Source organism: Hirundo rustica, chromosome 2 (genome assembly GCF_015227805.2).
Source record: "Hirundo rustica isolate bHirRus1 chromosome 2, bHirRus1.pri.v3, whole genome shotgun sequence".
Lineage (NCBI taxonomy): Eukaryota > Metazoa > Chordata > Aves > Passeriformes > Hirundinidae > Hirundo > Hirundo rustica.
The window spans coordinates 25,728,067-25,744,164 of record NC_053451.1 but is presented as its reverse complement, the minus strand read 5'-3'; the positions used below and the strand labels follow the sequence as shown (position 1 = coordinate 25,744,164).

The 16,098-nt window shown below is 44.1% G+C and overlaps 1 protein-coding gene across 2 annotated transcripts; it reads right to left on the bottom strand.

The window, feature by feature from the left end:
- Nucleotides 1–333: 333 nt before the first annotated feature.
- Nucleotides 334–14,785, bottom strand: LOC120749551 (beta-1,4-galactosyltransferase 3-like). 2 transcript variants are annotated; one of them, XM_040057059.2, is made up of 6 exons: nucleotides 14,234–14,785; nucleotides 7,215–7,450; nucleotides 5,498–5,688; nucleotides 4,664–4,786; nucleotides 1,899–2,003; nucleotides 334–972 (listed from the first exon to the last, which is right to left on the bottom strand). In XM_040057059.2, the coding sequence occupies exons 1-6, from the start codon at nucleotides 14,469–14,471 to the stop codon at nucleotides 831–833; spliced, it is 1,035 nt and encodes a 344-aa protein (XP_039912993.1). In that variant the 5' UTR covers nucleotides 14,472–14,785; the 3' UTR covers nucleotides 334–830. The 2 variants fall into 2 exon arrangements, with proteins under 2 accessions (XP_039912993.1, XP_039912994.1); XM_040057060.2 differs by having other exon boundaries at nucleotides 1,899–1,989; nucleotides 14,234–14,780.
- Between the last annotated feature and the right edge of the window lie 1,313 nt (nucleotides 14,786–16,098).

The window sequence follows — 16,098 nt, the reverse complement described above, 5'->3', positions numbered from 1 at the left end:
GTCAGGTAAGTACAAATGCATTCCTGCCAGGGTCACAGCTCCACTGCTGACATGTTTGACTTAGAGATAAAACTAGTATTTAATTTCTCAGAAGTATTTTGTATTGAGGACAGCTCAGCCTTGAATGATACTTAATGTATGAGCAACAGCTGTAGATTAATTTTGCTGCCCTGGGCAGGGGCTCAGACTGGGGCAGGGGGTCAGACTGGGTGACAACCTCAGCTCCCCTTCAGTCTGCGCTACTTCCAGCTAAAATAAAATCGTTTAGACAGTGGTAGTTTGGTTCAGGGAAAAAAAAAAATCAATCAGTAATTTAAACTCTGGCTTGTCTGGTTTCAGGGCAACTTTCTCTTTTATTACACTCTTATTCAGTATTCTATAAAACTCTTAAGCCAAACACATAACTCCATTTATTTTACTCAGATTCACAGAAGATACTCATAGAACTGTAACTGGCTTTGACACCTTCTCAAAATACAATGCATCGAAGGCCAGTCCGACAGAATGGCTTGCATCCCAATTAACACTTAAGTACAAAGCAGGACAGAGCAATCCAGCTACTGGCCAAAGCTTCCAGAAAGCTTGGATCAGCTTACTGTCCCAGAGACATGGCTCAGGAGTCGGTTTTACAGTGACTTGGACAATTTTTACAGTAAGCCACAGACTGTTTAGTAGCTGTCATACTCTGTTCCTGGAGCCTCTTCTGAGTCTGAAACAGTTTGAAGAAAGGCAAAAGGGTTAATCTCAGGTGGGGCAGACTCCACAGGAAAACAGGAGGTATGGGCTGAATGCCCATGTGGCACCCAACCTCTGCTTTTGTTTTCAGTCTCTTAAGAAAATGGGGGAACATATCCAATGTCCACAGTGATCTTGGTATAAAGAGGATGCTTAGTCCTGGAAAGGAGCCTGAACTGTAAGGTATTCATTCCATCAGCTTTCCACGTTTTTCTGGTGTTGTGTTGGGAAGGAGGCCTGAGGAAGGAAGAATACCTGCAGTTAGAAGAAAGAAGGTAACATTTGCAGCTCAAGCTGCAGAAGAAAGAGTCTTCCCAGCAGGCAGAAAAGTCCTGAGACAATTCTTCCCACGATACAGACTAAACAGATTAGAGTGAGTTCACACTGACTGTTCCCATCAAGGAGGACAATTTGGACTGGACCCTGATCAGAGAGGGAGACCAGCAAGGTGGCAGCTACAGTCTCCAGAAGCCAAGATGCTGTCAGCAGCTTAGAGAGAGCTGGGAGTGAAACGCAGAAGTTTGCAGCCACGGTGTACATAGGCTGCTGTAGGTAGGTTTTTGACAGGGTTGTTATGGAAACCTGAGTTTTAAGATGATAAAGAGAAATCTGCACTGTCGGTATGAGAAGCCTCCACCACACTTGACCCAACACCCTCCTCCAGCTCTTCTATATAAAACAATCTTTGACAAAGTCTCTCATAGCACCTTTCTCATGCCTTCAAACTGGAATATTGCTTTCCACTGCTTTAATGGCACGTTGTAACTCCACGCAGACTGAACAGCAAGCTTTTAATATTGGGAACTTGTAACACAATGCCTCTTCAAACTGAAATTTACCCATTTATAAGACAGGCAGTATTTTTTTCTTTAAGTTTTACTTCCTGTATAATTTCATGTTTAAATCTGATGTGTTAGCTTCCTAGCTGGCATGAGTCCTTCACGATAGGAAGAAAAGGCAGGAAACTAGGAGAAACCCTTCAAATGTGAAGACAGGAGCTGAATGATTCAGTTGAAAGTGACTGGGGGCTGCTTTTAAATAGCCTTCCTCAAGCAGAAAAACGCAGCAGTGACATGGAGGCACACGTAACCTGTGCTGGGGAAGGTGAAAGCAGCAGCCAACCTGCCATAAGGCCCAGAGCAGCCCCCAGCCCCACCAGGTACCTCCTCCACGGCTCCTGGATCTCTGTCTCTTCGTTGTAGTCCATCACTCGGTAGCGTCCAAGGTGAGGCGGTGTCCGGACTATTTTCATTCCTGCTAAGTAAATCCTTTAAAACACCACAGAGAAGTGTTTGCTTAGGCACAGAGATGCCACTTCCTGGCTTACTGTCAGAGATGATTCTCAGTGCTAATGCAATAAAAACAAAGGGCAGAAGCAGCACAGGGCCACATGATCTTGTCTAGCGGGCTCTAGGCCAGGCTTGGGCTAGAAAGCTCCCAGCTCCAGTGGACTTTGACAGGGCACAAGGGGATTAGAGCAAGCAGGGAATGAACAACAATCTACAGAGCAGTTCCCCTGCATCTGACAAATGAGCATTATTCCACTTCCTCCTAAGAGCAGAGCGTACGCCGCCTAGAGGTCCAAGACCTAAACTTTAAGGAAAAAAAAGAAAAACAAAAAAACCCACCAAAACCTCAAACTTGGAGTTTCTAAAAGGGAGCCGGTCCTGAGTTTCAAAACCAGATTAAGCCTCTCTGTTCTTTGAGAAGTGCTATTCATTCAGATGGCCTAATTAGACTGGTTCATAAAATATTAGGGATAAATACAGGCACCAGACAAACATATATAAACTCAGCTGCAGGACAGTTAGATAAGAAAAGAGGAAGTGAAGGCTCAGAATTCCACAACAGAGCTTCTAAACCCAGCATTCTGGGTGACTTTCAAGCAACCCACAGCCTATAGCATCTGTGTTACTTTGCCAATAAAAAGTGCCTTTGATAGTGCTAGGGCTACCAAACCTCTGTTATCACAGGACAGCCCTTAGGCAGAAAAAATTCCTGTGAGTGTAAGAATGAATGTTTGCTCAGTTGAGGTTATCTAACTGGCACGTTTGCAGCATTTCACTGCGTTCTGTCGGGATCTGATACAGCAGGAATGTTATAAAGCTGAAAGGCTACAGAACTGAAAATATTTGTTAGGCTAGAGCTATCAGATGATCGTAACACTTCACTGACTGTGTATTATTTCAGAGGGGGTTTTAGACAGTTTCTTGTTTTCTGAACATAAGCTTATGGCACACTCAATCATAAACAGACAAAAAAGCAAGAACACTAAACTAGCTTTGCTGTTACTTTTTTTGCATTGCAAATAAGACTAAAATGGAACCATTAATAAATTAATTTACTGTTACGAAGAGCCCAACAGACCTTCTTGTAGTTAAAAATGTTAACACAGTGGCTCCAATCAGAATAGTGTTTTCTTCTAAAGGTAGATCCTGGTATTTGCTGCAAACTTGTATTATAGAGTACTGCAGTCTGCCAACTATAAGTAGCAGCTGGCAGTTTTTTTACTAACTCTGCTTTTAATAAGCGGTATCCCAGAAAAAAAAAAATCATCTTTGCACAAAATTTTTTAAAATTGTACATTGAAATGTCAAAAGAAGAGATTCATTAATTTTTTTTGCTACTTGGTTAGAAGTGCTTGAGCACCTCCTAAAATCCAGATCTCAGCTGGTCATTGAAGAACAGCCAGTTCATTCCTAGGAGACTTCAGAATGTGAATAAATCATTAACAGGCATTGTCCATGGCCTCCATGTATCTCTGGGCCAAAACACTGCTAATCATTAGTGTAAGTTTTGTCTGAAAACATAGGCTTCTAATTCCCTTCCAGAAAGGGCTATTTTGGGAGCTGTATAATTCACTTGCCTTCCAGGATTCTCTTCAAAGAAATGCACTCCTATGCATAACTGGCATGACTCTAGCCCAGATACCAAAAACCAAATTAGATGCCTAAGCTATACTAAGAACAGCTGAATAGACCCAGCATTCTAGTACTTGATGTAAAGATCTATTTTCCTGGCATTCTATTCTTTTCATAAATGCTGACTCTCTAAACAACCATACAACCTTGTAGGCTGGCTTTCTCTGAAAAGCAAAAGGAGGAATTCTATGTTAGAAAATCTGGCTTTCAGTTCCCAGATGAATACTGCTTTGAAAAAAAAACCGTGCAACATTATGCAAGACAAAAATAACAAAGGCTTCCATGGTCAGTTTTATAAACTCCCCATGAGCCTGCCCCAGTGCTGGATCATAAAGGTGCATAGTGCAATTCCAAAGCCGAACAGAGAAGCTGCAGCCATGATTCTGTACTTGAAGAATTCGCATCAGGCAGAGCACCTGGAACTAAACTCATCTATAGAATGCTGCTGCCATGGCAACCAAAGTACAAGAAAAACCATCAACTCTTCCTGTCACTGACTCACACGGGTACACAGGCTCCTCCATCACCCAGCACTGCAGACAAAAGATAGAATTCCTTGTGTTCCTTAATGCCAACTATCAGTGATTAGGTAACACGTGGAGCAACCTAAGGCACTTAACCTAAATTCCCAGCTGTCTGAGAATTAGTTAAGTACTTTCTTATTCGTCAGGCTTGCATATTCCTTTCCTCTCTTGGGCCTGTCAACATCAGTGGAGGCACTTGTCAACCACAAGTGGTGACAGCCCCTTCCACTGGAGGCACAAGGATGTGGAATAGCATTCTGCTCCCCAGAAATGAGAAAGCTTTGTTTTCCCAGCATACAGCGATTGGATTTGAAGGTTCGGAGCATCTTCTGACATTAAGCATTCCAAATACCAACAGCATTTGGGATTATAATGATACTGCAAGCACATTAAGGAACGCTGTCTTTGGTTCCTTTCCTAGCGTGCTGCTGTGCTTCACTTGCCAGCTTAGATCCATTTCAAGCCTGTCCTGTGCACTGGTACCTTGTAGCAATGTCGTCATTTTCACTGCCGTCGCCCCAGTAGGTGTTGGGAAACCCATTCATCTTCATGTAATGTTCTGGAGTCAGAGCAGACACGCCCCCAAAAAAGGACTTGTATGGCAGACTAGAAGAGAAAACAAACAGGCAACAAACACTACCCTCCAAAAAAACCCAACCAGCAAAAACCAAAGTTCACTACTGAAGGCTAATGCCTGTCCTCCACAGCTAACAGTGCGATGCAAGTCACACATATATTAATCGCATACTTGCAGGCACTGTCATGACAACGCCAAAACCCAAAACAGTAAACCCAGTGTAATTTGCAGCATGTTCCATTCCCCTCACTGTTGCCCACCACCTTCCCCAAAACCTGACCAAAGTAAAGCTGGTTTCAAAATTCATGTCTTGGATCAGTTTCAAGTACCTGTATCCTACCACATCATACTCCACTGGATCCGATATTCCCCCCCTACACTTTTTTCCTTGAAGGAAAGTCAAACAGAAACCTGTCAGTCACTTGCCAAGCTAAGCTAACTGTGGAACAGGGAACCATAAGCAAGGAAACATTCAAGATTGCATGCCTGGGTCAAAAATATCCTTTTCTAGGAAATCATTTGCCAAGCTGAGTTAACTGTGGAACAGGGAACTATAGGCAAGGAAACATTCAAGACTGCAAGCTTGGGTCAAAAATATCCTTTTCTAGGAAGTCACTGCTGCCAAACTAACACACAGAAAACCCCATAAAGGTCCTGTCTTTCACTGTTCCCACCCATACTTTCTAACAGAAAGTGAACCAACTGGAATATATCCACAGAAAGCAAATGGAGGCACTTACGTGTACTGAAACTTATCCATGGCGCTGGCCATGTGCTTGGGATAATATTCATCACAAATGTACAGGTTATAGTCATTCTCAGGCACCAGGTCAATATCATGCAGGACAAGGCAGTCCCACTCTTCATCCTTCATGGCTTCCCGGACACCAACATTAAGCAGCTTTGCTCGGTTAAAGGAACCAGTCCCTACCTGGAAAAGAAAACCTACATTTCTTCACCAAAACAACAAAGACGGTAACCCAGTTAAAATTCGTTTTAGTCAAAAAACCTTATTCAGTTGAATGAATCAATACTGGCTGGAAATTCCACGCTCCCAGCTTTGAAAATGCCACCCATCCTCTTCACAACATTCTCAACCATTGTCAGCTTTGCTGTGTCAGAGGCTATGAAGAAGGCTGACTTTCAAGAGACCCATAAGCCAATCCCCAGGTGCCCATTTGCACAGCAACACTTTTGCCCTGACTACTGTTCACTAAACCTACAAATGAAAAGATCTTGGTCAAACAAAAAAGCTTTTCTGCCCTCACAATAAACTATTGGTTTTAACTGATGAATCCAAGACTTGCTCCCTTGCCACTGATCTTTTGCAACACCAGTCCACGTCAGGTACAAAAGGCTGTCTGACCTGCAGGGCCCAGCCACACGTTTGTATTTGATACAGACTAAAAATATCCAGCTTCACTTCAGCATTTAGTCTCCAGGTTTTGCTCAGTAATCACGCTGATAAGCTAGAGACAAACTACATGCAAATCTCAAAAAGAGAAAAATACAAGTTTGCAGTGTTCTGGGTTACAGAAGGAAAGTGCTACTACTGTAGGGTGTAACTAAACTCTGTATTCTGCTTTCCTCTACATCATTTTTCGACAAACTCTTAATCGTGGGTCGTTTGCAGCAGCCACTCCTCAGGCTACAGCTGGGTGTTAAATGAGATAAGGCAAAAAGAGGCAGCCCTGTGAGGCAGGATGGTGTTTCCTTTTCTTCAGGCCAGTGACTCAGCTGTGGTAACTCCCTCCTGTGAAGCAGCAGTGCCACTCATCCCGAAGGGTCTCTGCTAAGGGGCCGTCATCAACTCAATGGCACCAGCAGAACAGCCAGCAGCAACAACCACTAAGGACTCCAGAATATTCTGTCCCTCACAGGATGACATCACTCCACTGTGAAACTCCCTGCCCTGGGGGAGGTACCACCCAAACCTGACTGCGTATAATCTCGATTTGGGGACCTGGGACACCACCAGACCTTCTACAGGACCACGTTTTTTGACACTGCAACCACCACTTCATCAGACTGTGACCACCATCCTGACAAACAGGGGGACAGGCTACACTCTGACTTTGTCACTTCAAGCCAGTGTTTCTGTATTCATGCATTTATTGTAATCTTTCTATTGAGTTATACTTCTCTCAAGATGATTGTGTGGGAGTTCATTTCTCCTGCTGGTTTACTTTCAAAGCAGCACAACCACTTAGTGACAAATTTATACCCCCAGGGGGGAAAAAACCACAACAGAAGCAATTAATGGCAGAATGATGATCTTGACGAGTGGTATGGTGTTTCAATCATTAGCAGTCACGGAGATGGGACAGCGTATCTGACCTCCTCTCAGCCCATGCATAAACCGTATTTCCACACCAGAAGAGTGACATTTCTTGCTCAGAACCCAACCCGAAGTGGTGTGGCTGAGCTGCCCAGCAGGCACATGTGACTTAGATTTACCTGCTGAATCAGGTAGATAGTGTAACTGAGCTGCTGGCGCTGCAGGAAAGGATGGATGTAGTAGAGGAGGTGGCGAAGGGACTTCTCCTGGTTCCTGTAGGCCACGAGGATGGCGGATTTGTAGCGGGCAAAGCAGTGAGGCGGCCTGTAGTGGCCCCCAGACTGAACAAAAGGATTTCTTCTCATGATCATCCTTTCACTAGGGAGCACCCTGAAGCTGATGGCTAATGGACCAACTGTAAGGAGAGACAGAAAAAAAAGAACAAGTAAGATCAGTGATGTTTCCGCACCTTTTCTCAGACCTACCAGATCAGCTACCCGTGTTTGCTCCTTCAGACAGCAGCCCCGCCAGAGGAGAGTTAACAACGCCCGTGCAGATGTGGCTCTGTGATAAATTTCACTGCAGCCTGCTGGCCACCTCTCCCTGCTGCACACCCCGTGGTGCCCGGCTCAGCAGCAGGGGGACGCACGGCCTGCCGGGCTCCCTGAGTGCTGGCACGGCTGCTTCTGCCCGGGACTGGCTGCCTGCTACAGCCTTGTGCTGCTTAGATGAGACCCTCGTATAAAAGTATTGGCTGAAAGAAATGGCGTTGAGTTTATTCAAGATGAACAGACACAGCTGCTTTTGCTACCCATTTGGAAAATTTCTCTGTGCCTCTTTTCAGAAGAGATTCAAGGACAAAGATGTGCAAGTGGGTATTCAGCAGGTCAGGGGAGAAACAGTTTAAAGCCCGGATGAATACAAATGCTTTAGGAAATGTCAGCTCTACATTTAAAAGCATTTCAAGTTCAATTTGATGTTATCATCACATGCCACAATGGCTGAATTTGCTGTATTATTTCATTTTATACACTGTGATAAGCAGGCAGTACTTCAAAACGTTGGGAGAAGCAGATGACAGAACTGAAGAAGAAATAAGATGTTATATTTTCAGGAACAGGCACAGGATAGCAAAAGAAATTGTATATGACTGCTCCTCTACTCAGCACTTCATTTTTTTATACAAAATACACTGGGTATGTTCAAGAGTTTTTGCCTCATTAAAAAAAATCTGCATTTTTACATTATTTTTTCCATTCTTAGATGGAAAAATACTGACAAATCGTAAGTGAAAAAGAATCCATATAAAGTGTCAATACCCATTTTAACACAAATCTCATTGTTACACTGTGACTAAACAAATTCTACAATTAGCTAAATGCCTGTTTTCCTGGGTAGTGAAAAAAGCTCCCAGAAGTACCAGAAGACTTGTGTTTACACACAAATCACTCTGTCTTAATGGCTTCCTACGACTGTGAACTTTTAAGGAAATAAAACACAGATGCTGAACAAGATTAACATCCAATGCTTAAATGAACTAGGGAAAAACTTTCACCCAAATCAGAATTAGAAGCTGGCAATTTCAAACGACAGCTCTATGCAAAAATTCTTTGCAGGCTATGCTACTACAGGCAAAACGGATTTTTTGCACCAGAAGTCTGTAAGGCAAGTTTGTTGTTGGTGGAGGGTTTTGTTTTGTTTTTTTAAATAGCTATAAACATAATTTTCTTTTCTTTCCAAGCTTCTAATTAACACTATGGCTGTCCTAAATCAGGTTTTCAGTATCTTGTAAGTCAGACTCCCTCTTAAACCCCTAAAAATAAATTATTCTCTCAGAAACCTCTTTATAATGAAGCCTGAGAGAGAGCCAATATTTAGGCCTGGTGTTTAGAAGCTTTCATTTGAGCAGGAGAAGGTACAGGTGTGTTTTAAGACTAAATGAGCAAGTGAGCCCAGAATATGTTTCTTCCAGTCCATCCTACATTCAAGTCTCTGCTACAATTCTAACAAAAACAACAATAAAAAAATGAGCCTGCTCACACCCACATCCTGTTTAACTGACACAGAAGGAGGCAACATCCCTCCACTGGTTTTGGAGGTTTGGGTTTTTTGGGGTTTGGTTGGTTGCAGGTCTTTTAGAGCAGTAACAAGGCTTAAGGACTAGATTTGCCATAAAATTCAAAGCGTCCATTCAGAACTGGGGAACATTTTGCTACTGTGAGGAAGCTGGTACACACCACATTTGTGATGGGCAAACCTATATTTGATAAGTGTCTCCTTCCCTTCCTCAAGGAACCCACAAATGGCATTTCCTGAAGGTCAGTCTGAAGAGCCACTGGTTCCACTTCTCACGCTGTCAAAAACGTCTGGCCTGAATCCCACAGCATGGCTTTTGCTCGTTGCTTTCTGTTTGTTGGTTTTTAAAAAGAAAGCCTGACTTTCGCTTGTCAGCAAGATTTTTGCAATAGCTGGCTCTTAAATATCACTTTTTAATCCCTCCCCAACTATTTAAAATCCAGGAGAATTTGATTTCCGTGGCATTACCTGCAGCAAGAGAGCAGAGTACGTTGCCATATATTTGTACCTGAAACAGAAGGGTGGCTCTTCAAAGAACCATTCTGTGGGCTGTGAGCCTAGGTCACATTTACAGTGAAAATTTCATCATGCTATTTCCTACTTCTGTGCAGGCAGTTTCCCTTTCCACCTTTAAGACCCCCACGTTTCAGTCCAACAATGTTATCAACTTGTAGTTTATGTTCCTGTTTAGATTTATGGACTCACTGATTTTTTGACCTAAAGCACCATTAACCACTGCTTTGATGACAACTGGAGCTTGCTAAAAGAGGTTTTTATTCAGGGATTTCAATTACAGATCATTGCCCCACGGAAAATATAAGAAAGGGAATGAATCCCCTTTATTCTCCCACAAAGGAAGGGTTTTGTTTTCTATAAAACCATTGGGAATCTGTATTGCAGAGTAGGATTCTGCAGCAATAATCCTTAAATTCCAGAGAAAAAATAAGATGATGTGAATAGCTTCACTTCTGTTCTCCCCTTCCACACCCAAGCACACCATTCAGGAGCATAACGTTTGCATTTTCCAGGTTTTTCAAGATACCATGTTCTCCCATGCTACCTGGCTCCATACCTCGAACAAATCACCTCAGAACCTCAATCTAGACTATGCCAAGGGAAGAAAAAAATAATAAAAAATAAAAATCAGTGTGACTTATATCCCCAAAACCTCTGGCTGCCCTACACTTCTTGGCTACAAGCTACATTCTGGTTCTCATGTCTCCCTGCCGTCCAGCTAACAAAAGGCTAATGCAATCTAATCCAATTAAATCCCAAACGTGAACAGAGCAGTTGCAGGCTGGACCAAAGAGGGATAAATAAAACTGCCAAAGCACAGCCTTGGAAAAGGAGGAAAAAAACCCATCTTACACACACTAGGAAGCACAGGATCCCTGTTGAGGCAGGCTACGGAATCAACATCCCAAAGTGTCCAAGCAATTTTTCCAAGGCCTGGCTCCTAAGCTGTTTCTGTGCCTGCACCATCACACAGAGGGTGTTTAAGGAATATGAAACTTCAGTGCATAGACTTAGGTCTCACAATTCCCTGTGTGTGTTGTCAGCTGGTGCCAGTGACAGCACACTCCCTGCTTGCTTCACTTTCTACTCTACATATTTGCCTGTCAGGGGATCTGTTGACTTGGATCCTATCTATCCCACCTCATGAAAGTGACTCCAGGACTTCTGAACTCCTTGCTATGCATTTAGAGTTTGGAGCTCTAATTACCAAGTCCAATCAGAATAATCAGTACTCACACAAGATGAACAAACAGGAACAGCAGCATGGGTGAATGCTGCACTCAGATACTGCAGCACCGCACATTAACAGAGTCCTATTTGTGTAACTCTACCAGTGCTTGGGGAAAAAAATAAATAATCACACCAACAGCTTTCATTTAAGCATCAGTTCCTAATGCTGGGATACAAGGCTGTCTCAATGGCACCTGAAGATAAATCTCAGCATTTAGCACTGCCACCTTTTCATTTCTCTTTCAAACCAAGAGAAGAAACTCTGGCAGCATTAAAAAACATAGCAGGAGCTACTGAATACAACAGATGGGCCTGCTCATGAAAAGGTTATGACAGATGGGAGTGACAGGCAGTAACTACTATAAGAAGGGCTTGGAAAAAAAAATCCTTCAATAGCATGAGCAAATTATAAACAGCAGAGTTACAGACAGAACTTTGAATTATTAAAGTCCTCGAGGGCCAAACCAACTCGTTCAGCACATACCCTGCATGAAGGAAGGTACCTCTTTAAACCAAACCAGAAATAATAAAATAAAGCCAAGTCTTCTAGCACTAAATTCTTCCTCGTGAGAGGAAAAGATGAACTGAAACAAGACATCTTGCATGCCATGTAAGAAAGTAATATTTTGAATTTAAACGCTACTTAGTTATGATTAATGAAGGATAACCCTGGCATATAAGCACTTAACTTTTTCTAAAAACAGAGGAGAAAAAAACAGGCAACAGGTTATTTGTGTAGAAACTTTAACCTTTGAGGGAACTTGAGTAATTTATTCACAATGTTAGTGAAGACACTCAATACCTGCAATGCTTTTCAAGTTGTTATTCACAAAACATTCAGTGGACACCTCTAGGTGTTTAAAAAGTACCAGTAGTCAGCAGGAGTCTAGTTCCTCTAAGGTAGAGATGATCAGCAATTATACTTCAATTCTTACTTCACAGCCTTAGAAGAACCAAGTTGCTGCAGATTCAGGAGACAGGAAATAGACAGATGAGCTGCAAGCTAATTTACATTCAAACAGTTATCAAAATGATCTACTACATATATAAATGGAAGAAAGTGCTGCACTTCATAAAAGCCCTGATGCAGAAACCATTTAAGCCATTTGGCAACCTTCCAGGCACTTTAACACGCTTTAGAGTGGGCACAGTGACTTATTACCAGCTCTGAACTGGAGGCTTAGTCCTCAAGAATTGATCTGAAATCTCATTTAATACAGTTTATGAAATTAATATTAAAAGGCATTGCTCTCTCCAATATAATGCTTCCAAGAAACATCAGTCTCATGAGAGATGATGGCAACAATGATTCAAGACAGTTATAAAGTATTTATATCTCAATTCGTATGTGCCCGTCACATACAAAACAAAGGACAACTCCCTCACAAAATAGCACACTTCTCAGTTAAGAAAAAGCAAAACACCCAGAAGAGGCTGGCATGCAGTGATAGAAGTAATAATTTACATCCTATACTGACAGGGAAATATCACAGAGTAAAAGTTAAGTTGTAGCAGAGATCTCGTTTTTCATAAGCTGAATTTGTATCAGTGCTCCAAATTACTTGTGTTTCACCTCAACAATGGTTCCTATGCTCAGCTCCGTATTTTCATACAGCAAAGCTTCCACAAATACCTTTGCCTCATGGTTGGCTTTATTTTTACACCCTGCCAGCTTACTGTTTGTTTCTGTCTGTGACTAACGTGATGTTTCCATTTTAGCTCCAAAGTACCGCCTGCAGGACGATCCCCTGTTCTCAGCACTCTCAGTGATGGGCAGGAGAAGAGTTCTTAAAGAGATTTCCCAGCCCAAAGAGCACAGTTTAGTGTAATTTTACTCTGCATCTGCCTCCTCCACATACGTCACTACTTTTACTTATCTGATGGACTGCAGGCAATCTGCAGAATTGTTTGGTTCCTTCTTTTTGACACTAACGCTGTTTGACTCTTTAGGACAGAGGATTTTCATCAGTAGTGGAGACAAATCAAGTGCAGCCACGTTTCTGCTGTGCTTTTTCAAATAAAACAATTCAGCCTGAAACAAGGCATTGTAGCTTCCCAGAACTGAATGGGCTGCGGTGCACTGAGGCCATGACACCTGGCACCTGTGCAAGAAGGCTCTGTGCTGTCAGGATTTCAGGATTTGGTAGACATTTCGGAGGGAAATGCTGAAACAGACACCCAAAGCTATCCTACAATTCCATCATACATACTGCGTGCATTTAATTTAATTGCAAGCGACAGGAGAAGGAAGAAAACATCTCAAAAGAACAGCCACCATTACAAAGACTGCAGTCTGAGCAGGCTCATCCAAAGGGTCCCAGCAGAGCTCTCCAGCCCAAGTAAGCAACTTGACACAAGAGCACTGGCTTCCCACAGAACTCCCACGTGAACCAAGGTCAATCATTTGCTCCTAATGGGCTCCACGTGCAGTTATCAGCTTTCCCAGAGCAGCAGGGCCACTACTGACAGCGGTCCAAGGCTAGGTGTTTACAACATTTAGGCATGCAGAAACCTGGGCAGTATGGAAAAATCTGATCAGAGTAACTTACTACACAGTACTCTAAGAAGGTGATGGCCCCAAACCAGCTGTAAGTGCCTGCTGATGGAGCTTAATCCCTTCATGGCTGGCTGAGTCAAAGGCATTCACTACTGCCTGAGCAGCACCACCTGCAAGACACCTGCTTTATAGGTTTGACTTTGTAATGACTTAAAACTTCTCAGCTGTTTTAGTAGTGCAACAGCTGGATGAATGCTGCTTCTATGATCAGCTCTGGTTTGGTCCTGCTGTGAATACAAATTAATCTGTGACCAGACTTTAAAGTCTAACAGAGAAGTTTCTGAGCCTAAAGGATATGTAACAATCATAGACTAAAAGATCACCATGAAGAGCAAGGTGTCAAATTACATCCTCATACATCCTCCTCAAGCTGATTTCAAGTCAACTTAATCAATTTATATTGAACTGTATACAGGCTTGATATAAGGCTAAGACAAAGAACCCAGCAGTTATGTTCAAAGTCAAAGGTCAATATTATGCAGTTTCTCAATCGCTGGGGTAATTTTACACAGGACTGCAAAGGGGGGAAAAAAAAGCATTACTAACTTGATATTATCACCATGCACTCTTTTCACTCTTGCTCTACAGTCTTGACATCTATGTAACCAAACTCTTAATACTGGAAATGTGTAGGTCTGTAGAATACTTTTCCTCACATAAGCAATAAAAACAACACGAGAAAATGCTGTCAGTCTAAGTAAATAAGCACACCTGCTTCAAAGCTTGAAGAAGATACACTTAGGACACGTTCGGGGTTATGACATACCAAAGAGGTTCTTCCAAACCCCCTTTCCGTGGTGTTCGAGGGTTCATACCTACCCAGCACTGGGGACTGCGCTGAGCAGTACGGCATCGTGTCCTCGCTGCGCGCCCGGGTGAACAAGCTGAGGTTTGTGTACACATCGTGAGGCTTCGAGTAGTCCACCACCTGAGGAGACTCTAAAAACCCGCGAAACACATTCGAAGGTCCACCTCGGTAGAGGATCAGGATGAATACTGCTTGGAAGACAAACACAAACAGCAGGAAGCAATGATTTTCCACACGGGAGAGGAACATAGTTTTTAGCCCATGCTCCAGGATCAGGGCGGTGAGGAGCTGAAATGCCTTTCCACGGGCTGCCGTTCCACGTTCTGGGCTACATCGCTGTGCAGACCTTCTCCTTCTTCTCCTCCTCCTCCCCCTCCTTCTCCTCCAACTTTCTGAGGCGGCAGCGTGCTCCTCTAGCTGGGCTTCATCAGGACGCCGAGAGCCAGACCTCCCCTTGCCGGTGCGAGCTGTGCCAGGCGGGCGGGAGGAGGGAACGAGCCGTCTGAGGCCAACCCGCTCCGAGCCCCGGGGCAGCGGCACGGGCTCGCTGTGGCACAGGCGCAGCACCCGCCCTCCCCCGCCCGCCTTCCGGCGAGACTACAGCTCCCAGAATGCAGAGCGGGGCAGGGCGGCCCCCGGCGGGGCCGTGCTGCCGCGCGGCATGCTGGGAGATGTAGTCCTCGCTCCCCGTCCCTCAGCGGCCGCCGCTGTGGGCGAAGAGGGAGGAGGATGGGGTGGCTGCTGGGCTGCACCCCGTGTCGTCTCCTCGGTCTACACTCGACTGCTGTCTCCATTTTAGACTGGTATTAAACTGGTCAGGGAGAGATGAATGGAAATTTACACATTGCAATGGCCTGCCCAGGGAGGTGGTGGAATCTCTGTCCCTGGAGGTGTTTAAGGAACGACTGGACGTGGCACTCAGTGCCATGGGCTACTTGCCATGGTGGTGTTCGGTCATAGGTCGCACTCGATAATCTCAGAGGTCTTTTCCAAACGGATTGATTACGTGATTCTATGGAATGGATACACCTCAGCCAGTGCCTAAAGGGACCACAGCAGCCTGGCCACTGTGAGAGGCCTTTGGCCACGGCCATGCTGCCCCCCAAAATTTCAGCTTTTATGCCCCACTCTGTCTGATTTTGTAAAGAGATGTGGCTTGGATTGTGCTGTCAGCTGCCTGCTCTCATGTGCCTGCTTTTGCTTAAATGAGGGAGAGGAAAAGACATTTTACAGATATTAAATTTCTACACGCCTTCAAAGAAGAGATGGTGCCGGCTGTGTTTGCACTGGGGAGAGAATTAAAAGGAAATCTGTACCCGTGAGGGGGAGCGGGCTGCCTGAGCTCAGCATCCTGCTCCAAGGCACAGCCACTGGCCAGGCAGCCAGCCCACATGTGCTGGCCCACACCAGGCACAGCACTGAGCACTGACTGCCCAGACTGCGAGTCTCTTTCCCTGGAGATATTCATAAACTGTCTGGACACAGTCCTGAGGGGAATGTGCTCCAGGGGACCCTGCTTGAGTGGGAGGGTCGGACCAGATGATCGCCAGTGGTCCCTTCCAGTCTCACCTGTCCTGTGATTCCTGAAGCATGTGCTGCTGTTTGCCTCCCAAATGGGATGGCATGGAAAGAAGAGGCAGGGAGAGAGTGATATCACTTTTATAAGGAGTCGGGAGTACTCTTGCTTCAGAGTTGGACTGAGATGTATGGGACACATCTATGGGAAGCTTGATCTCAGTCATTCTCCTGTGCAGAACAACCCATTATTCAATTAAAGTGGATTGCTTAAGGCCTGGATGCAAATTGTCATCATTTCACATTTAATTTTAACTTAATTGGGTTTTTAAATAAAAAATGTGGAGAACATTTCTTTTCC